At 39.0% G+C, this 27,164-nt stretch overlaps 1 protein-coding gene across 3 annotated transcripts in view; it reads right to left on the bottom strand.

Moving 5' to 3' along the window:
- The window catches only part of LOC150080488 (uncharacterized), a 169,178-nt gene that overhangs the window by 33,730 nt on the left and 108,284 nt on the right, over window positions 1-27,164 (bottom strand). For all 3 annotated transcript variants that reach the window (XM_090381855.1, XM_090381853.1, XM_090381854.1), the window contains exons 6-7: window positions 21,935-21,996; window positions 14,687-15,070 (exon numbers count right to left, since the gene is read on the bottom strand). In XM_090381855.1, the coding sequence (XP_090237981.1) occupies window positions 14,687-15,070; window positions 21,935-21,996 (446 nt within the window). The remainder of the gene's footprint in view (window positions 1-14,686; window positions 15,071-21,934; window positions 21,997-27,164) is intronic.

Raw genomic sequence — 27,164 nt, 5'->3', positions numbered from 1 at the left:
CTAAGGAAAAGACTAATGTTACTTATTCTCAGTAAGTAATGTTACTTATACTTCATAACTGTTTTGCCATCATTGCATCACTCGGGTACCTACCCACCCACCGAAGAAGGGCCAAATAGCAATGAAACAGTGCCATCTGGGTGGTGGTATCCATCTGAGAATAAGTAACATTAGTCTTCTCCTTAGGTGAAGCGTTACTTATTCGTAGTGCAATATCATGGAAACTCGTTGGGAAGGTATTCACAATATGAGATAACTTAAAACGATGCCGTTTTACTAATATTCCTGATTTATTCAGATATAGCTATGTATTTCTGATGCGCTTGCACTATATTTATACATAGTCTAAACTTCTCCATAGCTTGAGGCTTATGCCCTGAATGCTTTAGAGCCATGGCGCTCTTTAAATATAAAAAGATTCCAAGCCAGTTCTGGTTGGCTACAACAGCCAACAAGAACCACCTTGGAATGTTTTATGCCCCAGAAAAGAACCATACTCCATAGCTTTTTCTTTTATTAATGGCCCCGATATCAGCACATTTTGGTCTTGAATAAACTTCATCCACTTAAAGTGCTACGTCTACATCTTCATACAGGAAGAATTTTGCACACTTCCAACTGGGTCCCATTTCCTCAGAATGGTTAACAAGCTACTGGTAGGAATAACAAATTTTAAGAGAATTTTTTTTTTTTTCTTTACACCCCAATCTACATTATTAAGCACTTTTTCACACTACACTCAAGGATTTCCTCTTAGACACTAAAGTTACTTGCATAGCACCTAAAACAAAACTGAAATTAGGGACCACTTGTACGTAAAAAGAGACAGAAGAAATTTAGTGAAAGTGTGGATGACTCATTTCTTTGAACCAGATGCATTTCTGAGGTAAAGAAAAATCACTCTCCAAATTCGCTAAAAGGATACTTACAGTAGAAAACAGGTTGCTCAGACACCAACATAGGAGGGAGTACATGATGCATTCCTATCGTGCATCCCTCCTATTGGGCCCAGGCATGATAGGAGGGAGTGCATGATGAGAGCCTTGTCAATCAATTCGGCCCTGGAGAGAATTGTGCAAGGCTCAAGGGGAAGAAATTTTTTTCAGCGTGGTCTGTGCTTGTTAACAGGAGAGACTGCTTCTACAGGGATGGGATAAACTTAAATAGAAAGGGTGGGAAAATATTTGCTGATGCTGCTATCAAGGCAGTGTTAGATGCTTTGGAAAACTGCTAGTTTGGTGGGATTCACAGACTAAAAGGTTAAAAGCAGCCGCAGGCAGAGGTAAAGGTGATTCTTGCACAACTTCTATTAGAATAAGTAGCGACCTGGAGCGAGCAGTGCTGGAGGTTTCAGGGACTGATGGCAGTCATTGGGAAACAGGTGGGTATATGGGATGTGTAAGGGTAACTAGGAATGGGTGCATGTATACCAATGCTAGAAGTATAGTAAATAAATTTGATGAATTTGAAGTGTTGGTCAAGACATCCAAGGCAGATATTGTTGGGATATCAGAGACATGGTGTCACACTGATATTAGGAATGCAGAATTGTAATTTGGGGAGTACGATGTGTACAGAAAGAATAGACAGGATAGGAAGGGAGGTGTCATGCTGTTAATTAAGAAAAACATAAAATCAAAAGAAGTGCATCCAGTTGATATAGATGAAGAGTGCACTGTTGAGTCAGTTTGATGTGACATAAGCACTGTGAAAGCAAAAATAAGAGTAGGAGTGAGTTATACACCTAATGACTTGAATGTGTACAATGAACAATTGTACAGAGAAATAGTGGGCTAGTAAATCAGAATGTCTTATAACTGGGGATTTTAACTTCCCAGATATTGACTGAAACTTGTGGGTTGGTCACTCACACACTAGTAAGAATTTTGGATTTATTGAATGATTGTTTTCTGCAGTAGCATGTTCGAGAGGCAACCAGAGAGGGTAATACTCTTGATCTGGTTATCAGCAGTGATCATTCGTGTATTAAGAATTTGCAGATAAAGGAACCACTAGGTGGCAATGATCAGTGTATTGATGTGGGATTTACTTAAAGATATAATTACCAGAGGTAAAGGAAAGGGTTTTTGCTTCCGTAAAGGAGAGTATAGTGGTCTCAGACAGTTTTAAATTCTGTGCAGTGGGATCAACTAACAATGTTACCAACAGTAAATTCTAAGTGGGAAGCATTCAAGGAATTACTTGTGAAAGCTACTAAAAGTTTCATACCTATTAAGAAATATTGTTCAAGGTTTAGGCCTAAATGGTTATTTAATGAACTAATGAGACTCTTAACAGGGAAGAAAAATGCATGAGATGCATATAAATTATCAAGCTACTCAGAAGCCTATGGCAGATGTAAGCTAGTCTGTAATCAGGTCACAAAGGAGATTAGGCAGGCAAGGGTAGATTACGAGAAATCCTTGGCAAAAGATGCTAAGAAAAACAGCAAGGATTTCTTTACTTATATAAATTCTAAAAGGAAGGGGATGAATCTGATTGGTCCACTTGACATCGATGGTTCGACTGTTGATGATCCTGCTCAGATAGCAAACAAACTGAATGAGTATTTTGCATCTACATTCACACATGAAGAATTATTAAGGTTTGAAAATGGCAGAAGGTTACCAAATTGTAGCAGGATACTTAATGATTTTATAATAACTGAGAGCAAAGTGGAGGAGAAATTGTTGAAGTTAAACATAAGGCACCTGGTGAGGTTGGGATCTATCCAGTTATATTAAAGGAGGCGGCAAAGCAACTAAGAAAACCCTTAGCCATAATTATGAGAGCATCCTTGGACTCAGGGGAGGTTCCCACGGACTGGAGATGTGCAAATGCATCCCCAATTCACAAAGGGGGATCGAAGGGTGACAAGTAATTACAGACCAGTTAGTTTAACTTCTGTTCCGGGTAAAATAATGGAGTCACGGTTAAAGATGCATTGCAGCATCATCTAGACAAGACTTCCGCAATAATTCAGACACAGCATGAGTTTGTTAAGGGAAAGTCTTGTCAGACAAATTTGATAGGATATTATGATGTGGTTACAAAGGAACTGGATGCAAAAAGTAATTTTGATATCACATACTTGGATTTCAAGAAAGTTTGACACTGTTGCGCATGGAAGACTATTGTACAAATTTGAGCAGAATGGTATTAAAGGTAAGTTGCTACAATGGATAAAAGGATGGTTGAGTGGGAGAAGACAGAGGGTGGTAATCAATGAGTGCTGCTCTTCATGGACTAATGTTATTAGTGGAGTCCCACAGGGGTTGGTGTTGGGTCCACTGTTTTGTATATTTATCAATGATATTGATGAAGGTATATCAGGCTTGGTGTCGAAGTTTGCAGATGATACGAAGCTTGGCAGGGTTGTTAATGGCAGTGTGCTACTGCAACAGGATCTAGAAATTTGGGCAGATGGGCTAAGAAGTGGCAACTGAAGTTTAACCTTGACAAATGCAAAGTACTGCATATGGGTAGAAAAAACCCCAGAGAAATGTACCAACCGTGTGGTACTACACTTAAGGTGGTAGAAAATGAAAAAGACCTGGGAGTAATTGTGCAGTCAGATATGAAGTTCTCTGAGCAATGCAGACAGGCTGCCAGGGCAGGTCATGGGGTTTTGTCAATGATATATAGGAATTTTACTAGCAGGGAAAAGGAGGTAATTGTCCCTCTGTATAAGGCAATGGTCAGGCAATGCCTTGAATACTGCGTACAGGTCTGGAGGCCTCATTTTAGGAAGGATGTAGATTTGCTTAAGCGTGTACAGAGAAGGGCAACAAGATTGGTGAGGGGAATGAAGGGATCCTCTTACCAAGAGAGGCTTAAGTTCTGCAAGTTCTTAAGTTCTAGGCACCTGTGCAGTGATCTGATTGAGGTGTATAAGGCCTTGAATGGGTTGAGCACGCTGAATTCTGATGAGAATCCTTCCACTTGTTCAGATTACGAACCTAAGGGGGCATACATTCAAATTAAGAAAAGACAGATGTAGAATAGATGTGCGGAAATTTGCCATTAGCCAGCGGGTGGTTAATTGCTGGATCAAAACTTCCATCTGTCGGTGTGGAAGTTGATAGGTTAAATAAATTGAAGGAGGAACTGGACAGACATTTGTAGGAAATGGTGTGATTTTTTTTTTTTTTTTGGCTGATGCTGCATAAGCTCATACACTTGCTTTCTTGCATCACATGCCATTACTACTACAAGCCAAGTTTCATGTTGTGCAGGCTAAAAAAAACTGGAATAACTCATAGAAGGGGGGGGCATAATCCCTCTACTAACTACAGCCTCCAATGAAGCAAACTTCAAACTCTTCTAGCTATTACACCTTTCCAAACAAATGGCACGCTGCAACAAATTTGTGATGATTTGATTTAACAGCCATAGAGGACACGGGAAGGGGGGGGGCAAAAATATTTACTTCTGGCCATGTAAAGAAGAACATTAATTTAAGAGCTTCAAATCAGCCACTTGAGCTGGAAATTGTTAAAAATCTCCACAAAAAAAAGTGAGTGAGTGTTTGACAGATTAACACACCTACTTTTTTTTCCCCTTAAAAAAAAAAAAAATTGATTTTTAGAGTTTGCACAATTGTTGACCAAACAGAAATACTCAATGGCCACACTATAAACTCCTACATACGTTGATTCACATTATGGTCGATTTCAACTATTATTGCATTAAAAGTAAGCATTGGCCCTAGTTTATTTCTTTTTTTATTTATTTATATTATATATTTAGCAATAATATTTAAATTTATATAATTCATCCAAATGAAACACAGGAAATAAACACTGTCAAACCAGTAACACAACGGCACTGGTAGGAGATATAGGTGTTGGATACTACACTACAGATGAGAACAGAATTAGTTTGCAGTTGTGCAAAAGATGTATATATCCAAGTGTGTCAAATATGCAATGATACAATTTGAATGCAGAGGATGAACAATCTGTAAAACATTAGTCACAAACTGTGGTTATTATGAGCAGATGGGCTTTCTGAGACAGAATCAGAGCACACTGTACATGGGTTTTTGCATGAAACAGGTGAATATTTTCTGGACAAAATCATCACAACGTAATGCCACTACTACAGTACAGGGTTAAATGTATGAAACAAGAGGAAACACCAACTCGCTAACTAAAAATGAGTTGAACTGAACTACTAAAATGATTAGTATTGATTAATAGGGAGCAAAAATTTCCATTAAGGAAAAGTGAACAGGCAGTTTAACGCTGGCATGGTGGTGCTCCACAACAGAAAACCTCATGGTTGTTCACATATAGGCTCTAATTAGTAATAGTAATCATGACAAGTGATACAAGAAAGCAAGCGTAGGAGCTTATGTAGCATCAATCAAGAAAGGAAAAAAAAAAAAAAAAAAAACACACAACCATTCCCTCTAAATGTTTGTCCAGTTCCTCCTAAATTAATTTAACCTATCAACTCCACAACGACAGATGGAAGTTTATTCCAGCAATTAACCACCTGCTGGCTAAAGGCAAATTTCCACACATCTATTCTACAGTTGTCTTTCTTCAATTTCGATTTATGTCCCCTTAGGTTCGTAATCTGAACAAGTGGAAGAATCCCATCAGAATTCCCCATGCTCAACCCATTCAAGGCCTTACACACTTCAATCAGATCACCGCACAGGTGCCTAAATCTCGAGCCGCTGCAATTTGCAGAACTTAAGCCTCTTTTGGTTAAGAGGATCCCTTCATTCCCCACACGAATCTTTTTGCCCTTCCCTGTACACAATCAAGCAAATCTAAAATGAGGCCTCCAGACCTGTACGCAGTACTCAAGGCTTGGCCTGACCATCGCCTTATACAGAGGGACAATCAGTTTTTCCCTGCTAACAAAATTCCTATATAACATTGACAAAACCCTATGACCTGCTCTTGCAGCCTGTCTGAATTGTTCAGAAAACTTCATATCTAACTGCACAATTACTCCCAAGTCTTTTTCATTTTCTCCCACCCTAAGCATAGAACCACATAATTGGTACATTCCTCTGGGGTTACTTCTACCCATATGCAGTACTTTGCATTTGTTAATGTTAAACTTCAGTAGCCACTTCTCAGCCCATCTGCTCAAATTTTCTAGATCCTGTTGCAGTAGCACACTGCCATTATGGTCACTAACAACCGTGCCAACGTTTGTATCATCTGCAAACTTCAACACGAAGCCTGATATACCTTCATCAATATCATTGATAAATATAAAAAACAACGGTGGACCCAACACCAAACCCTGTGGAACTCCACTAATAACATTAGTCCATGAAGAGCAGTGCCCATTCATTACCACCACCAGTCTTCTCCCACTCAACCATCCTTTTATCCATTGTAGCAACTTACCCTTAATACCATTCTTCTCCAATTTGTACAGTAGTCTTCCTTGTGTAACAGTATCGAAAGCTTTCCTGAAATCCAAGTATGTGATATCAAAATTATTTTTTGCATCCAGTTCCTTTGTAACCACATCATAATATCTAATCAAATTTGTCAGACAAGACTTCCCCTTAACAAACCCATGCTGTGTCTGAATTATTGCTTCAGTCTTGTCTAGCTGATCTTGCAATGCATCTGTAAACAGTGACTCCATTATTTTACCATGGAACAGAAGTTAAACTAATTGGTCTGTAATTACTCTTGTCACCCTTCAATCCCCTTGAATTGGGGATACATTTGCACATCTCCAGTCTGTGGGACCTCCCTGAGTCCAAGGATGCTCTCATAATTATGGCTAAGGGTTTGCTTACTTCCTTTGCTGCCTCCTTTAATATAACTGGATAGATTCCATCCACCCCGGGTGCCTTTCTTATATTTGTCTTCAACTTCTCCTCCAATTTACTCTGTTATTACAAGATTATCTAGCTTACTGCCAGAGTTTAAGACACCTCTTCATTCTCCTCCCTGAATAACTCCATGTGTGAATGTAGATACAAAATATTCATTTTGTTTGTTAGCTACCTCAGCAGGATCATGAACAGTCGAACAATCGATATGAAGTAGACCAATCTGATTCATCCCATTCCTTTTAGAGTTTATAAAAGTAAAGAAATCCTTGCTGTTTTTCTTAGCATCCTTTGCCAAAGATTTCTCGTAATCTGCCTTTGCCTGCCTAACCTCCTTTGTGACTTGGTTACAGATCAACTTTTATCTGTGTGTGTGTGTGTGTGTGTGTGTGTGTGTGTGTGTGTGTGTGTGTGTGTGGTATGGGTGTTTATTGGCGCATTAGCTGCTATGGCTATAGTGCGCCTGTTCTTAGGAATATTAAAAAATAACCCAGTTTAAATTAGTTTCAGTTCTGTAGCCTATTTATAAAAGATGATACACTCCGATTTGTTTTAAAAAGCAGAAAAGTTTGTTAACATTTGCATCCTCTCCAATGACATGATGTAATGTCAATGTTTCTGAATGATTATCCATATTTTGAAGTATTGCATCTCGATGTTGTTGATACTGCGGACAGTCAATCAGAATGTGTTTGACTGTTAGATGTTCTAAGCAGTGTGGACATTGAGGAGGATCATCGCCCATTAGTAGGTGGAGGTGAGTCAGATGGGTGTGTCCTATTCTCATTCGTGTGAGTACCACTTCTTCCCGCCGCACTGTCTGATTGCTGGAATGCCAGAACTTTGGGTTTTGTTTCAGCTGGAAAAGTTTGTTATTCGTTTGGTTATGCCATAATTCTGTCCACTGTGCATGGCATGCTGCTTGAATTAAGGTATTATAATCGGGCGCTGGAATAGGGACAGAAGTTAGGTCTGAATTTGGACTTTTGGCAGATATATCAGCCACTTCATTCCCTTTTATGCCTGAATGTGCTGGAATCCAGCAAAACTTCACTAGTTGTTGACGATCATAAATCTGCAATAACAAACTCCTGATTTTCATTACAATATGGTGATTCTTTTGAGATGTATTCTGCATTGCTTTGATTGAGCTGAGAGAGTCAGTATAAACTATATATTTTGCAGATGGATGTAAATTCAAATTTTGTAGAGCTAACTGTATTGCATACAGTTCTGCTGAAAAGTTGCTATACTCAGGTGGAAGAGAAGCTGATATGATAGCAGAGGGAAACACTGCTGCTGCTCCAACAGTTGACAGAGATTTGGAACCATCCGTATATATCGGTAAGAAGTCGGCATAGGTTTGAATATGGCTAGCATGGAGTTGTTGCACAGTCACTGCCGGTAGGCAATTCTTTCCCCATTGAAGGAAATAGGTATCAGAGGTCAGTTGAGGAAAGGTGGTCCATGGTGGATGAGAGTAATTCTTTATCTGTTGCCTATTGTGGAGAGGAACATTCCAGTTCTGCGATATTTCAAGGAGCCGTAGGCCAGCCGGTTGGATTTTACTTGGTTTATTTCTATAGAGATTAACTAGTGGTTGATTAAAAAGGTATGGCTGAATAGGATGCAAAGGGCAAGTCTGTATTTTGGCTGCATATTTAAGTAGTAACATTTTTCTACGAAGATGCAAAGGGGGCTCATTAGCTTCAATGTATAGACTCTGAGTTGGAGATGTCCTGTATGCACCAATTGCAATCCGCAATGCATTATGTTGAATAGGATCCAGCCAGCGTAGCACACTCCTTCGGGCAGAATCATAAACTGGAGCACCATAGTCTAAACGGGATCTAATCAGTGCTCTATATAAGAGCAGCAAAGTTGTACGATCTGCTCCCCAAGAGAGGGCAGATAAAGCTCTTAGCATGTTGATCTTTTTAAGACAGGCAGTACGTATTAATTTAACATGATCTAAGAAGTTGAGCTTACTGTCCAGGATTAGTCCCAAGAATTTCATATTGCTGGCAATCGGAATGGTGGAATTTGAAATCCGAAGTTCAGGATCTGCATGCAATTTGCGTTGACAGCAAAAGTGGATCGCAACTGTTTTCTGTGGGGAAAGACGATATCCATTGAGCTCAGCCCACTTTTGAACTTTATTGAGGGACATCTGCAATTGCCTTTCGACAGATCTCATGTTCTGAGAATGGCAAGAAATAGCGAGATCGTCAGCGTAAAGGTAAGCCTCTACAGTATTTGGGAGTACTTTTGTAATGGAATCAATTTTAAGGGCAAACAAGGTTGCACTCAAAACTGATCCTTGTGGTACTCCTTCCTGCGAGAATGTAGCAGAAAGTGAATTTTGATATCTCACCTGGAAAGATCGGCTCTTCATTATATAGGTCGCTGAGAATGCCATACCGCCAGGTAGTATCAAATGCCTTCTCTATATCAATGGAGACCATGACAAGGTGTTCGTTTTTCACAAAGGCATTGCGAATTTCAGATTCCGCCTTGATCATCAGATCTAGGGATGACCTGTTTTTGCAAAAGCCATGTTGACAATTACTCAGTAGATGCTGAGTTTCAATGATCCAAGTGAGCCGACTATGGATCATTTTTTCGAGAATTTTACCAAGGCAACTTGACAGTGATATTGGTCTGTAACTATTAGAACTGGATGGATCTTTTCCAGGTTTCAAAAATGCCAAAACTGTAGCGTGGTGCCAAGAGGTTGGATAGATATTTTCCAGGAAGATCCGGTTAAAAAAGATTAGAATCATTTGTAAGTTTTTCTCATCGAGATGCTGCAGCATGACATAATATATGCCATCTGGCCCAGAGGCACTGTTTCGTGTCATTCTGATGGCCTGTAAAAGTTCACAATATTGCAGAGGCTGATTATATGGAAGTGACAGTGAGGTTCGAAAGTTGATAGGTCTCTGTTCTTTGGCAGTCTTGATTTTCTGGAATTTTGGAGTGTAGTTTGATGCAGCCGATATTTCAGCAAAAGTTTTGCCCAAGGCATTGGCTATATCTATAGGAGCAGAGAGTTCTTGCCCATTGCAGGAGAGAATTGGGGAAGGAACAGTTGGAAACTTCCCAGAAAGCTGCCTAATTTTTTTCCATATTAGTCTGGAGTCAGTGTTCCTATTGATAGTTGATGCGAACCTAGTCCAAGAATCTTTCTTGGCCTGCTTTTGAATGTAACGCGCTTTTGCCCTTAGTTTTTTGTAGCTAATTAGATTAGCTGTGGTTGGAGATCGACGGAATAAATTAAAAGCTTTATTTTTTTCCTTCTTTGCTTTTGTGCACTCTTCGTTCCACCAGTAGTTGAAATGCCGTCGGGACGGGGGATTTGATAACGGAGTTGAGTACTTAGTTGCAACTAAAAGGTGGGATGTAATATAATCAGTAACTTCATCAATGGGCTGTAGTTGAATAGTTTTTTTGTCAAGAGTGATTGCTGACTGAAATTTCGCCCAATTGGCTTTAGAGAATTTCCATTTCCTACAGGGATGTTGTAATTGTGGTTGGGTAGTAAACAGATTACAAACAATTGGAAAATGATCACTGCCCATGGGATCATCCAGGGTGGACCATTGTATAGCTGAAAATAGTATCGGGGAGCAGATCGATAGGTCAATGGCAGAGGTCTGTCCATTAGGTAACTGTATATGGGTGTGCGAGCCACTGTTAAGAAGAGTGAGGTTTTCTTTTTCCAGTAAAGTTTCAATCAGTCTGCCGCGTCTGTCTAATTTAGATGAACCCCATAAAGGGTGGTGGCCGTTGAAATCCCCTAGCAGGCAGATAGGGGAGGGTAGCTGCAGTAAAAGTTCTTTAAGATCACTATAAGTGTAAGCATGGTTTGGTGGGAGATAAACTGAGACTAGAGTTAATGCAGTTTGAGTAATCAGACGCACAGCGACAGCTTCGATTTGGGTTTGGAGAGTAATTTGCTTAGCTGGAATCCTTGTACTAATTAAAATAGCTACACCACCTCGAGGAGAATCGGATATATTCCGATCTCGCCTATAGACCGAGTAGTTTTTGACGGAAATGGAAATTTGAGGAGTTAAATAGGTTTCTTGCAGGCAGAAACCAACTGGAGAGTAGCGATTAATTAAATAACGGATGTCGTCAATGTTTCCACGAAAGCCTCTGCAATTCCATTGTAAGATGTTAGACATTATTTGAATTTAGAGGAAGAAGCTGTACCTGACGTGGCTGTCTTATGGCGTTCTGGCTTTGGTTTGTCTCTTTTCGGGAAGGAAGGGCGACCAGTGTCCATCTCTTCTTCAGCAAATATTTCCAGAATTGGATCTTCCTGTTTGGGTGGATACTCTGCCTCCATCGATTTGTCCTGGATAATCTTTTTCAAAGTCGAACTATCTTTATTTGTAGTGGCATTCACTGGCGGAGATTGAGATTTTGCTGGTATTGTGAGAGGCGTATTATTTGCTTGGTCTGAGTGCTTAACGGCACTGGACTGTTGCTGAGAGAGGACAGCCCGAGCCCAGTCAGAGATGGAAGTGTTTGAAGGAACGGTAACATCGGTTTGTGTGGCAATGGTTTGGTATTTTTTTGTAATATTGGCATAGGTACGGTTAGGTATACTCGGTGCAATTAATTTTCTAGCCTCCTGATAACTAACTCTGTTTTCAACTTTATATTTCACAATTTTTTTCTCTGTTTTCCACCTCTCACATGTCTTAGAGTAGGCCAGATGGTTCCCTTTGCAGTTGGGACATATCATTTCTTTCACCACACAATCACTTTGAATGTGATCGGAGGATCCACAGTTGGGACAAACTGGGTTGCTTCTGCATGTCGTTTGAGAGTGGCCATACTTTTGGCATTTATAACATCTCAACGGATTTGGTATGAAAGGACGAGTGCGGCAAAGTAGATATCCAGCTTTTACTGATGAGGGTAGGCTTGGACTGTTGAATGTAAGAATGATATTTCTGGTAGGTGTGAGAATATTGTCTTTTTTTATCATAATTCTTTTTACAGCAATTACATTTTGTGCCTGAAGCTCTTCTTTGATTTCTTCCTCCGTCACATTCATCAGGTCCCAACTAGATATTACACCCTTTGATGTATTTAGGGTTGCATGTGGAGTTACTTTCACTGGAATACCAGCGAAAGTTGACTTTTTTAGTAATTTTTCAGAGTGTCTGCCATTTATAGTTTCAATAAGTAAGTCCCCTGATTGCAGTCTCTTAACCGTCTTGGGAGACCCTGCAATACTTTCCAGGTGTTTTTGGATTAAAAACGGGGATAGCTTACTGAGAGGCTGGTCAGATAGTGAGTGCATAATTAAGAATGCAGGTAAGTCTGTCGCCGAGGGATTGGTTTTCAACCTCTTTGCTTGCGACGAATCATGGTCTTGGTCATGGTCATTTTCGGTGTTTGGCCGACAGCTCGACGGCTCTAAAGTTGGAAACATACTTTGTTCCATGTTGGCTCCTCTTAGCCCCTGGCAGATGAACTTTTCTGGCAAGGTTACCGGCCCCGCCACGGGGAGGCAGGAGCAGTGCCTGGTGTGACCAAGCGAAAAGTAGTAAGTGGTTAGTAGTAAACTAGAAGAAATAAAGAAAGGTGCCTTTCCTTTCTTGCTCTGTACAAGTGTTTTTGTAACAAGAGCTGTTTTTAAATGAATAGATTTATTAACGCCAAGAACGCAAAATAACTATAAATCACTTTTGAGAAATCGCAGTAATAGCACAGAGAAATCGCTCAGTCACAATCGCTTGGCACCCGGGGCCTCAACTTTTATCTATCATAGGCTTCTGTGTCACATGTTAATTTGTATGTATCCCATGCATTTTTCTTCTCTGCCATATGCCTCATTAGTTCACCTGACATCCATTTAGGCCTAAACCTTGAACAATATTTCTTAGTTGGTATGTAAAGCCTAGTTGCTTCCAAGATAAGTTCTTTGAATGCTTCCCATTTTGAATTTGCTGTTGTTAACATCATCAGTTGGTCCCTCTGTATAGAATTTAAATACTGTCTCAGACCACTGTAGTCGCCTTTACAAAACCAAAAACCCTTCCCTTTACCCCGGATGGTACTTACCTCTGAGTAAATCCCACTTCAGCACACTGTGATCACTGCCACCTAGTGGTTCTTTTATGTGCAGATTCTTAATGCATGAAGAATCACTACTTATAATCAGATCAAGAGTATTACTCCTTCTAGTTGCCTCCCAAACATGCTGCTGTAGAAAACAATCATCCAATGAATCCACAAAAGCCTTGCTAGTGTGCGAGTGATCAACCCACAAATTCCAGTCAATCTCCGGGAAATTAAAACCTCCCCAATATAAGACACTGATTTACTGGCCCACTATTTCTCTGCACAATTGCTCATTATACTCAGATACATTAGGCCTATAACACACACTTACTCATTTTTTTCTTTCCCAGTGCTTATGTCACACCAAACTGATTCAACAGTGCACTGTCCATCTATATCAACTGGATGAACTTCTTTTGATTTTGTTTTTCTTAATTAACAGCATAACCCCTCCTCCCTTCCTATCCTTTCTGTACACATTGTACTCCCTAAATTCCAATTCTGCATTCCTAATATCTGTGTGACACCAAGTCTCTGATATCCCAACAATATCTGCCTTTGATGTCTTGACCAACACTTCAAATTCATCAAATTTATTTACTATCCTTCTAGCATTGGTATACATTCACCTATTCTTAGTTACCCTAACACATCCTACATACCCACCTGTTTCACGATGACTGCCACCAGTCCCTGAAACCCCCAGCACCTCTCGCTCTAGGCTGCTGCTTATTCTAATAGAAGTAGTGCAAGAATCACCTTCACCTCTGCCTGCATCTACTTGCAACCTTTTAGTCTGTGAATCCCCCCCCAAGCTAGCAGTTTTCCAACCCACCTAACACTGCCCCAATAGCATCAGCAAATATTCTTCCACCCTTTCTATTTAAGTGTATCCCATCCCTGTAGAAGCAGTCTCTCCTGTTAACAAGCACAGACCATGCTGAAAAAAAAAAAAAAAAAAAAAAAAAAAATTCTACCCCATGAGCCTTGCAAGTTCCCTCCAGGGCCAAACTGATTGACAAGGCTATTATCATGTACTCCCTCCTATTGTGTCTGGGCAGAATTGCAGACACTTTCATATTTAACCCTAACTCATGACTTTTTTTGCAACATTGACCTGTACTAAGTAAATCTGCAGATCTCAAGCAGTACAAACAAGTACTACAGCTCTGATCTCCCATCATGCAACTGCTACATACATTATTATGGTGCTACTCACTATTTTTCGATATATTCTGAACTGAAAACAATTTATATAAACAAACTTTAAAACTTACCTTCTATTATAAACTAAACTAATTTATAACAGAAGAACTGTGCATGTTGCTCATCTTCAAAAATTGAAATAAGGAATTGAAGATGTCAGGAATTCAAAGGCTTTGCTACCTTTTTTTTTATTTATTTATTTTTTTTCATGAATTAAAAGAAATTATTTTCAACCCATGCTTTACAGAGATGTACATCTCTGAACTGTTTATTCCTCTACTTCAAGCAACTCTTATATATAAGAAATGTTTCTTAGGAAACAATTTAATTACAAAATTAATAAAATTGTGTAACTGCTATTAACATTATTCTCAAATTTTGTTATACTGTACTATCAAAAGTGTTCATAAAAATAAATACAAGACAACACAATAAGATTAACAAATTGACTGAGTCACTTGTATAGACAATACCTGACAATCTAAAAAGCCACATTATTACAGTGTTAAACACTATCTTTTTGATGTATTTAATACTCAAAGTAATTTATAAAAAGGAAAAACAGCCAACTTTAAAACATACCTGTATGACATAGCAGGAGAAGAAAGCGGTGAAGATTCTTGAAAGCTGTACCTGTTGCTCATCAAATTTCCTTCAGACAAACTTTCAGCATTCACTGATGAGGGAAGGGAAGACTGTGCACAGGTGTCAGTGCTGGCAGGAGTGGAAATGAGTGACCTACTTGTGTAGAGATCATCTCGCAGTGGGAGGGAGTTAATGCTGCTGCAACGTTCATAGAGTGGTTTTCTCTGACCTCTTTGTGGAAACAGTGTATCACAGTAGGGATCACAAGAAGGATCATCAAATGGAATATTATCAAAACCGCGAAAACCATTATCAAAGGCACTACAAACCCCCTTGGAAGCCAATACAGTAGTTGTTACTTCGGTTGACGATGGTACCCTCCTAAAATAAATGAGTAAAAAAAAATTTTTGCCATATATATATAAAAACAGATACCATTATATTTCCCCCCTCCATAAAATAATGTAATTAGAAACCACAATAAATAATTTCAGTCCCCTAAGCAGCCCAAATTATTTTAATTTTTTGCATTGATGCAGAATTCCATGATCCAGTATTGAAATCTCCAAAATAAGGTAGAACGACAAATCTTGTAAAATCTAAAAATCTTGTAAAAAAAACTAATTTGTAGGCCACAGACAAAGCAAATCAAGTACAAGTTCTGAAAACACTTAATTATTCCCACCCCCACATATACCCAAATAAATCCAATCAGGAGAATTAACACAATAGTTGGCCATTTAGTCCAGTATTACATTTCTATTGTACATTAGTCAAACATTAATTGGGACATTCATTCCATCCTGCCAAAAAGATACAAAAGCATAAGAGCCATGAATTATGAACTAATCTGTAAACATAACACAGCCAGGGATTATGAACTAATCCATGGCTGTGTTATGTTTAATAATCATTCTTGTGAATTATGAGAATGGATTATGTACTAATTTATGAATGGGGTTGACAGAGAAGTTTCTTAAAAGTAGCAGATGAGGAAGTCCTCAAACAAGACAGTCCAGGTGAAAAGTTTGTCACATCCTCTTTACAGAATACTAGAAAAATTAATTTTCAAGGTCAGGAAAATGTCAGAAAAGATGAAAATGTTGGGCATCTGAGCGTGCATTCAACATTTCCAAATCTGGATTTTTCTTTCAACAATCCAATGGGGCACTACAGCATTGGTGGCTTAAATTTGCCATTGCTCAAAAGTTTAAGCATCTACAAGGCAGTGAAAGCTGAAATATTTGGTCTGCATAAATACAAGAGGCAGCCTCGCTTATACCTTGGTCGATCCTCGAGTCATGCAATGTTAAGCTAGCTGTTACTCTGCTTACCAAATGGATTGTCTCTGTGACAAGCTGTGCCAACAAGAAAGGTCAATCTCTCCACACTCTAAAAGTATGGAGAGATTGTGACCCAAGAGCTTCTCCAGGTCCCATAACCTTAAGAAGCTCGTCTTAAGCAACACCTGCACAAATTGTGGAAGCAGTCTCAGAATGATACAGGCAGAATTTCCTACTCGAGAGCTCGAGCATAGTTTAACTTCCAGAAATCCAAAGCTATCAAATCAAATCTTGACAGGACCATACGCACCAGGAGAGTGCCTTATAAGGATACTCCTTCAGGTTTCTCTCCACAACTTGATCCCCAAAGCTGGATTGATTACCTCACCAGGTTTACAGTCAACCAAGATGATCAGCTTTGGCTAAAAACATCTGACACCATCTTTGATCCGCTCACCACCAAATTAATATCAAGACAAGATCTGGTTACTGCCATAAACTCACTGCCAGCAACTGTTACTACTGGACCTGATGGGATCCTGCAATTTATGCTCAAGAGCCTAAGTCCTTACATACTACAAGCTCTATTATATATTTTTTACTCTGTGCTCTCTAACTGCTGCTTCCCATACCAATGGAAGGAATAACTAGTCAAGCCAGGGCCAAAAATTCAAACCCATCACAGGTGAAACACTACAGGCCAATCTCAAACTCATCCTGCCTGTTGAAGCGGGTATAAAAAATACTGCTGCCAAATAACCCCACACAAATTCACTACACACTTTCACACAGATAAACTGTGACTGATCTTCTAGAAACTACCAACAGAATCATCACAGCCTTTGAGAATAGAGAAGAACTAGCAACCACCTAAGTAGACATTGAATCTGCATTCTATGACGTGCACATACCATCTCTCCTAAAGCTACTAGAGAACCACTATCAAATAGGTGGTGACATCTTGGCTTTCCTGACATCTCTGCTGTATAGCCACATAGTGAAACTGTCTGCAGGTAACTCACAATACTGCAAAGTAATCTTGGTTGGAGTCCCACATGGGGACTCCAACCAGCCTCCTCTTCACTGCCCTCATCGTTCCATTGGTAATCCGAGAAATGAATACCCTAAAGGCAAATTTCCGCACATCTATCCGACATCCGTCCTACCTCAATTTGAATTTATGCCCTCTCAGGTGATTATTCTGAGCTAGAGGAAGAATCCCATCGGCATTGAGCATGCTCAAGCCATTCAAAGCCTTGTACACCTCTATCAGATCACCTTGCCGATGCCTAGTCTCCAGACTCTGTAATTTGCAAAACTTAAGCCTTTCTTCGTAAGAGCAACCCTTTGTTCCATTCACTAATCTTGTTGCCCTTCTCTGTACTCGTTCCAGCAACTCTACATCCTTCTTGAAATGAGGTCTCCAGACCTGTATACAGTACTCAAGGTGTGGCCTGACCAATGCCTTATACAACGGAATAATCACATCCCTATCCCTGCTAGAAAAATTCCTGTATATCATTGACAAGACACCATGAGCTACTCTTGCAGCTCGTCTGCACTGCTCAGAGAACTTCATATCTGCTGGCATAATTACCCCCAGGTCCTTTTCATTCTCTACCACTGTCAGCATAGTACCACAGAGTTGATATGGGGTTACTGTTTCCCCATATGTAGTACTTTACATTTGTCAATGTTAAACTTCATTTGCCACCTCTCAGCCCATCTGCTCAACCTTTCCAGATCCTGTTGCAGCAGCATAGTGTCAGTAGTGTCCTTGACAACCCTGCCAACCTTCGTATAGTCTGCAAACTTGGACATTAAGCTTGATATACCATCATCTATATCATTTATAAATACAGAAAACAACAATGGACCCAACACTGAACCCTGAGGAACTCCACTAATAACATTAGTCCACAGTGAGCAGTGTACACTGATTACCACTCTGTCTTCTGCCACTCAACCATCCCTTTATCCATAGCAGCAATTTGCCTCCAATGCCACACTGCTCCAATTTGTGCAACAGTCTTCCATGCACAACAGTATCAAAAGCCTTTCTAAGATCCAAATATATAATATCAAAGTTATTCCCTGCATCCAGTTCTTTTGTGACTACATCATAGTATCCAATCAAATTGGTCAGACAAGACCTGCCCTTAACAAAACCATGCTGTATCTGAGCTATAACTGAATTCTTGTCCAGATGATCCTGCAGTGCTTCTTTAACCAGTGCCTCCATTAATTTTCCTAGAACTGAAGTTAAACTAACAGGTCTATAATTACTTGAGGAAAAATTCAAATTGAGGAAAGACAGATGTAGGATAGATGTGCGGAAATTTGCCTTTAGCCAGCGGGTGGTTGGAACAGACTTCCATCCCTTGTCGTGGAAGTTGATAGCCTAAATAAGTTTAAGGCTCGGCTGGACAGGTATTTCGAACGAACAGAGGGGTGAAGTGGAAGTGGTTATTTTTTATTTTACTTTAATTTTTTTGGCTGATGCTGCATAAGCTTGCTTTCTTGCATCAAATGCCTCTACTAATGCTACTTGTGTCAGCCTTTGATCCTCCATTGTGAATTGGGATTACATTTGCACATCTCTAGTCTATGGGTACCTCCCCTGAGTCCAAAGAAGCTCTCATAATTATGGCTAGGGGTTTGCTTAATTCCTTTGCTGCCTCCTTTACTATAACTGGATAGATCCCATCCACCCCGGGTGCCTTTTTTATGTTTATCCTCAACAATTTCTCCTCCACTTTCCTCTCAGTTATTAGAAAATCATCTAGCTCACTGCCAATGTTTACTTCACCTACGACATTCCCCTTCCTGAATAACTCCTCATGTGTGAATGTAGATGCAAAATACTCGTTTAGATTGTTAGCCACCTGAGCAAGATCCTCAAATGTTGAACCATCAACATCCAGTGGACCAATCTGATTCATCCATTTCCTTCTTGAGTCCAAAGAAGCTCTAGGTAAACTATTTTCTGTTTTTCTTTGCATCCTTTGCCAAAGATTTCTCATAATCTGCCTTTGCCTGCCTAATCTCCTTTGTGACTTGGTTACAGACCAACTTATATCTATCATAGGCTTCCATGTCACCCATTAATTTGTATGTATCCCATGCATTTTTCTTCTCTGCCATATGTCTCATTAGTTCATCTGACAACCATTTAGGCCTAAACCTTGAACAATATTTCTTGGTTGGTATGTAAAGCCTGGTAGCTTCCAAGATTAGTTCCTTGAATGCTTCCCATTTTGAATTTGCTGTTGGTAACATCATCAACTGGTCCCACTGTATAGAATTTAATTACTGTCTCAGCCCATCATAGTCACCTTAACGAAAGCAAAAACCCTTCCCTTTACCTCTGATGATAGTTACCTCCTTGAGTAAATCCCACTTCAGCACACTGTGATTACTGCCACCTAGTGGTTCCTTGATCTGCAGATTCTTAATGCATGAAGAATCGCTACTGATAATCAGATCAAGAGTATTACTCCCTCTAGTTGCCTCCCGAACATGCTGGTGTAGAAAACAATCATCCAATAAATCCACAAAATCCTTGCTAGTGTGTGAGTGACCAACACAGAAATTCCAGTCAATATCTGGGAAATTAAAATTTCCCCATTATAAGACTCTCTGATTTACTGGCCCATTCTATTTCCCTGTGCAGTATCTTATTATACTCATGAGTCATTAGGCCTATAGCACACTCCTACTCTCAATTTTGATTTACCCATGCTTCTGTCACACTAAACTGGCTCGACACTGCCCTGTCCATTGATGTCGACTCGCTTCACTTCCTCCAATTTTGTGTTTTTTTAACTAATAGCATAACCCCTCCTCCCTATCCTGTCTGTAGATTTTGTACTCCCCAAATTCCAGTTCTGTATTCCTTATCTGTGTGACACCATGTCTCTGATATCCCAACAATATCTGCCTTTGATGTTTTGAGCAAAACCTCAAATTCATTTACTAAACTCCTAGCATTGGTGTACATGCACCTGTTTCTATTCTTACCTACCCTAACACAACCCATGTGTTTACTTGTACCGCAATGACTTCCAGCAGTCTCTGAAATATCCTGCATATTGTTTTTCAGGCTTCTGCTCATTCCAATAGAAGCAGTGCAAGAATCTCTTTCACCTCTGCCAGTGGCTACTGTTAATCTATTTGTCTTTATCTCCCCCCAAGCTAGCAGTTTTCCGACCCACCTAACACTGCCTCGATAGCATCAGCAAATATTCTTGCACCCTTTCTATTTAAGTGTATCCCATCCCTGTAGAAGCAATCTCTCCTGTTAACAAGTACAGTCCAGGCTGAAAAAAAAATTCTACCCCTTGAGCCAATCTTTCCAGGGCCGAATTGATCGACAAGGCTCTCATCATATACTCCCTCCTATCGTGTCTGGGCAGAATTGCAGACACTTTCAAATTCAACCCTACTTCATGGCTTTTTTTCAACAGTGACCTGTACTTGTTAAGTAATTCCGCTGGTCTCCTACTCTTAATATCATTAGTGCCAATATGTACAACTATATCACCTTTTGTGCCCTTAAAAGATGATATCCGCTCTACAACGTCATCAACCTTCGCCCCTGGCAGACATACCCTGGTCCTGTTCCACCTTTCCTTTTTACAAAGCATGTTCCCCGTTTCCCTGACAATAGAGTCACCAACAACTACTAGTTCCTGTGGGACCAGTGCATTCTGCCTTGGGGGCTGCCTCTGTGTTGCAAGATGACCAGGTGCAAGCTCTAGCGTTGATGTGGGCAGCTGAGAGCTTGATGGGCCCCTCAATTTATTTCCTTTGAGGGCATCCACCCTGTCCTTCAAGGTCTCATATAGGCCCATAACAACACTGAGTTGTCACCTAATTTCCTTGCACTCCTTGCATCATGCACACACAATGACATCCCCCATGGCAGTATCATGTCCCGTACCCGAATGGTCCGCAAACATCAAGCAAACAGTGCATCTTAAAAGGCTGTGATTCAGAGGGCAACTGCCCCCTCAGTTCTCTGAGCCACAGCACTCCCATTAGCTTGAGCCTTTTGCTTTGCTGCTCTGTTTTGAGTCATGATTTCGATTTAATTACAATAAAATTCAATAAAATTACAATTTCAGAACAAAATTAAAACCTTAAACTCGTATCCTAACACAGTTATAACGCTATATTTATTTTTCAGTATCGAGTGTTATCTACGAGTTCCCTTTATATAACTTCTGTATCAAGTTATGTATTAATTATTTGTTACATTTGTATTCTAAGTCGTTATATATATATATATATAGATAAAAGTACAATTTAATTGACAATGAAGTTTAACAAGATTAATAGATTTACTGATTAATTGACAATATTATATTATGCACTATACTATACAAAGCTAATGCTATAGAATTCCGGATATGCTGCATCGTGTTACAATGGCGGTAATTACGAACGGTACTTCTACGGACTCTTTTAAGTATTGATTAACTTCCAAATCTCGCTGTCTCAATTTAGAATAAACTAAGGATCCTGACTAGGTCTATAGCTACTTATAGATAATAATTTGATATAACAATTGGTTAATAAATCGGCTAAATACAGTTAAAAACCTCTCGTTCAACAGAGCTGCAATTTGTAACACGTGGATTTGATACCGTTACCGACACTAAGTAATACCCACAAAATCTCTATCAAGTTAAACTTTAAACTAAGTATCATAACTATGAATATAAAACTACTTTAAAAAATAACTAAATATGCCAATTTAAGCTAATAAAACAGAAAATAAATCAGAAAAAAAACTTCTCTTCTCCAGGAGCTGCAAAACAGCTGCGGCCGCACAGGCTACTCTCAAACCCAAAATTTGGGTCATAAGAACATTAAAAATGAATAAGTAGTTTAAAAACAATGTTGGGGAGAAATACTTACAAAGGACATCTAAAATTAGCATCAAAGGAGAAAAACTTACCTTGCAATGTCACCTTCTGTTCGATTTGTCTTGCGATTAGGATGCCGTGTACTCTTTGATGGCTAAATATTAAGATGGTCTTGATTAAATTATTTTATAAGTATACATATGAAATATACATTATGACAAATTTTAATTTAAACTAATCCCACTAATAAGCAATAACCCACCAGCAAGCACTCTACTAGAGCACCATACAAGGTAGAATCTTATCACTATAAAAATACCGTATTTATTAAATCCACAAAGATGCATTTTATTCATATATCAAGAATAAAAATGTGCACACCAATTTTTAAATACCAATTAAAAAAGGTTAGACAATATACCTTTTTGAAACTAAGCAATTTTATATCAAGCTACAACCTACAATTATTACTTCTCATTATCACCACTTCACTTTTCACTATTTTTTTTTTTTTTTTTTTTTATTAGGCACAATGGCATATATGCATAATGCACCTATTATCTTCATGTATTTTTTTTTTTTTTTTTTTTTAAAAGAAAACCCCAAACATGAAAGGTATTAGAACCTATAATCCTTAGTACTGTGTGTGTGGGTTGAAGGTTGAGAAAATGAAAGAAGATATATTGTTGACATTAGACTTGAATTTCTGAGATTGTAATTTTCAGGAAATACATGTGAAGGGAGGTTATTCCAAAAAATGAAACTTGAAGGGATAAATGAGAAAGACAAAGTTGGTTTGTGATTTCAAAGTTACACTAAATGGATGTTGACTAATTGCAGCACATATTTGGACTACTTTGGAAGAGAGTGGGAGTAATAAGAGGCCAATTCAGAAGAACAGTGCCCACAGAAATATCTATAGAAAAGGCATGCAGTAGAAACAGAACATCTACAAGGCAGATGTGGAGAGACTTCGTAAGAGAGGAGTCATAAATTAACCTAACTTCCATCTTCTGAATGGAGTCTAGAAGCCAGAAAGAGGTTATGAGTGCATGCCTTAGATGAAGAAACAATATCCCATGGTAGGGCTGATTTCAGATTTGTAAAGAGTAAATAACCATTTGGAAGACAAGTAATGCCGAGAGCTTTCGAAAAAACCCAGTTCTTTAGATACAGATTAAGCAACACTTTAACATGTTTATGCAGAGAGAGAGAGAGAGAGAGAGAGAGAGAGAGAGAGAGAGAAGTCAGTAATCCCTAATAGAGATGTATAATTTTGACATAAATGTGTGTTGTTGAAGATAATCATAGGAGCAGAAGAATATTTTTTGCAAGATAAGCTGGGACAGTTTTAGAAGGATTGAAATTAACTAAGTTATCTCTGCCCCACGCCTTTCCTGTAAATTGGAGAATTACCTGGAGATCAGAATTAAGGAATTGGTAGTGGATACTTGAAGTTGGAGCTATTTGTGCAGGGCAATATTTCCCGAATTGGAGGTGGAATGAAATGTAATATCATCAGAAAAACTACGGATAAGATTTCCAGTCAATAGAAGATCAGTAATGTAAAAGAGGTAAAGAGTAGGAGAAAGAACTGAATCTTAGGGAAACACCAGCATTAGTGGAAAAGTTAAGACAGAGCCATCATCCATAGCAAGAAGCAGTCAGAGAGAAAACTGGATCCCAATTACAAAAATCATTTGCCAAAACATAAAATGAAAGCTTATTTTTAGAAGACCTTTATGACAAACATGATCAAAAGCCTTTGAAATGTCAAGCACAACTGCTTGAGTTTCAACCTTTTTCACTGAATTTGTCCACATATGGGTAACATAAAACCAGTATATCACCAGTGGATTTACAGAATCCATAATGGTGATCACTGATCAGATGGAAGGTTTACAGATAGTGTAGGAGTGTGAATGATGGATTGCTCTATCAGTTTAGGAAGAGAAGTGCAATGGGACAATAATTGATTTAATTTAATTTATCGAAACTACCATGCTGATGAAATTAGCTCTATACACAACCAGTATATTACCCTGCTCTAGTACAAAATGTTTCAATACAGACTATGAGATTATTTTCACGTCTAAGTGAATAACTGATCCCACAATACAATTACAGAGTTAACCTGTCAAATATGCTAGGCAGCACAACTTTCTCACTTTGTTGCACCCTCCACATCCAAGTATAGTAGTAGTCGCAAATGAAACAAGAAAGCAAGCTTATAGGGCAACGGTAAAAAAAAAAAAAAAAACACACACACACTATGCCCTTCACCCAACCATACCCTCCACAAATTTAAACCACCCACTTCCACAACCATAGATAGAAGTTTGTTCCAACAATCAACTACCTGCTGGCTTCCACACACCTATCCTGCAACCATCTTTGGTCAATTTGAATTAATGCTACCTCATGTGTGGAGTCTCAGCAAGAGGAAAAATGCCATTGCTAATTCTCTCTCACACACACACACACACACACACACACACACACACACACACACACACACACACACTTGTGTGCATGCATTGTAACATTAGAGATTCAGAACTAATTTTATTTTATTTCTTAGTTTCTAAATTTAAGTTATTTCCATATAAATTAACAGTTATCAGTTTAGTTTCCAGGGTCCCTCCCCCAGTATGAACTGTGTCATTACAATCCCAGAATGCCCAAGTAATGTACTTTCATTCCAATTGCACTGCTTTTAACCTAGTTAGTCCAGTCCTACATGCTAGTGGACAATAAGGACTGTAAGGAGATTATTTCTACAGTCATGCTTTTATCTCTATCTCAATTTTGGTTAGAAAACTTTTATTCCTCCCTCCATCTGTATTTTTACTTATTTACATCATTTTACAGGAGGGGGAGGAAACCAACATACATGGAAATTGTATAGATATTACAAGCAGATTTTAGAGTGAAAAATCTGAAATTTAGACCCAATAGGAGGGAGTATACAATGAGAGCCTTATCAATCAATTCAGTACTGGAGAGAATGTGTAAGCCTCATGGGGTAGAATTTTTCTTGGCATGGTCTGTGCTTGTTAACAGGAGCAACTGCTTCTACAGAGGTGGGATACACTTATATAGGAAGTTTGCAAGAATATTTGCTGATGCTATCAAGGCAGTGTTAAGTGGGTTGGAAAACTGCTAGCTTGGGGAGATACATAGACCAATAGATTAACAATAGTCACAGGCAGATGTGAAAGTGATTCTTGCACTGCTTCTATTGGAATGAGCAGTAGCAGCCTGGAAAGCAAAAGCCTTGAAATACCCAGCAACTGCTGGGAGTCATCATGGAACAAGTAGATATACAGGCTGTGTTCAGATAACTAAGAGTAAGAAATGATGCATGAATGCTAGGAGTATAGTACATAAATCTGATGAATTTGAAGTGCTGGTCAAGACATCAAAGGCAGATATTGTTGGGATATCAAAGACAGGTCACACAGATGTAAGGAATGCTGAATTTGGAGAGTACAGTGTATACAAAAAGGGAGGATGGGTTATGCTGTTAGTTAGGAAACACATAATTCAAGGCAGTGCATCCAGTTGACATGGGTGGCCAGTGTAATGTTCAGTCAGTCTGATGTGATATAAGCACTGCAAAAGCAAAAATGAGTAGGGGTGTGTTATAGGTCTAATGACTCTGATGAGTACAATGAACAACTGTACAAAGAAATAGTGGGCCGGTAAATCAGAATGTCTTTATAATGTGGGATTAACTTTCAGATATTGACTGGAACTTGAGGGTTTTGTCACTTGCACACTAGCAAGACTTTTGTGGATTTATCGACTGTTTTCTACAGCAGAATGTTCAAGAGGCAGCCAGAGGGAGTAATACTCTAATTATCAGCAGTGATTATTCATGCATAACAACCAGCAGATAAAGGAACCACTATGTCACAGTGTACTGACGTGAGATTTTCTTAAAGATCTAAGTACCATCAGGCATAAAGGGAAAGATTTTTGCTTTCATAAAGGTGACTATGGTGGTCTTAGACATTCAAATTCTATGTTCAATAAATCATTGATAGGACACCATGGGCCTTCCTTGCAACTTGTTTACAATGCTCTTAGAGCTTCATGTCTGACAGTATCGTAACTCCCAAGTCCCTTTCTTCAACTACTGACTTTACTTCAATTCCACCAAGCATATATGTTATTCTGGGGTTGCTGTTCCCCAGGTGTAAGACCTTGCATTTTGCTGAATTAAAGCATAGCCCACTTTTCTGACCATCCCTGAAGTCTAACTAGGTCACTCTGAAGAAGCACTGCTTGGTTGTGATCACTAACTACTATCAATCTTTGCACCATCTGCAAACTTAGACATCATCACACCATTATCCCTTCATCGAAGTCATTTAAGAAAAATCAAAAACTGTGGTCCCAATACTAATCCTTGGAGAACCCCACTTCTTGAACTAACCCAATCTGAGGAATAGCCATTCATCACAACCCTCTGCCTTCAGCCCTGAAGCAATCCTGCTATCCATCGAAGGATTTTCCCTGTAATTCCAACCTGTTTCAGCTTAAAGTAAGCACTTATGTGGGACTGAATCAAATGCTTTGCTGAAATCTAAATAAACAATGTCGAAATTATTCCATAAATCCAGCTCATGAGTGACCCTGTCAAAATAGCTAACCAGATTTGTTAAACATAGTTTTCCCTTTACAAAGCATGCCATGTACACTTCAAAATTCCACTTCTATCTAAATGATCCTGAATTCCACCCATGATCATTGCCTCAATGATTTTCCCCTAATAATGAAGTTAGACTGACCGATCAGTAATTTCCCACTACACACTGAGAACCACCTTTATGTATTGGTCAAAGATTGGCACTTTTCCGATCCAATCTCTTCCGAGCCCAGTGATGCTCTCATAATCAGCCTTAATGGTTTAATGCACTCACTTCCTGCCTCCCTTAAAATTATAGGGTATATGCATTCAACCCCAGGAGCATTAATCACCTGTAAGCTCAGTTTTTTTTCATTAAATAATCATATTAAATTTCAATATCATTACATATTTTTCAACTTCACTCCATAATTTCTCATTGACATAAAGGGTTTTCTTCTGTAAATATTGATGCAAAGTAACTGTTGAGTTCATATTCAAAATCAATGAGGTATCCAACACTACCCCATGTCCATTACATAAAGGTCCTATCTGATCCTTATGTAATGGACATTGATCTGATCCTTCTCTTCTTTGTATATGTGAATTCCTTATCCTCACTCTTTGTTCTCTTTGCCAGCAATTTCTCATAATCTGCCTTTGCCAGCCTAACCTTTTGTGTAACACTA

This window comes from Mastigoproctus giganteus, chromosome 9 (genome assembly GCF_048544385.1).
Source record: "Mastigoproctus giganteus isolate SK-2022 chromosome 9, ASM4854438v1, whole genome shotgun sequence".
Lineage (NCBI taxonomy): Eukaryota > Metazoa > Arthropoda > Arachnida > Uropygi > Thelyphonidae > Mastigoproctus > Mastigoproctus giganteus.
This window is presented reverse-complemented; position numbering and strand designations above follow the sequence as displayed.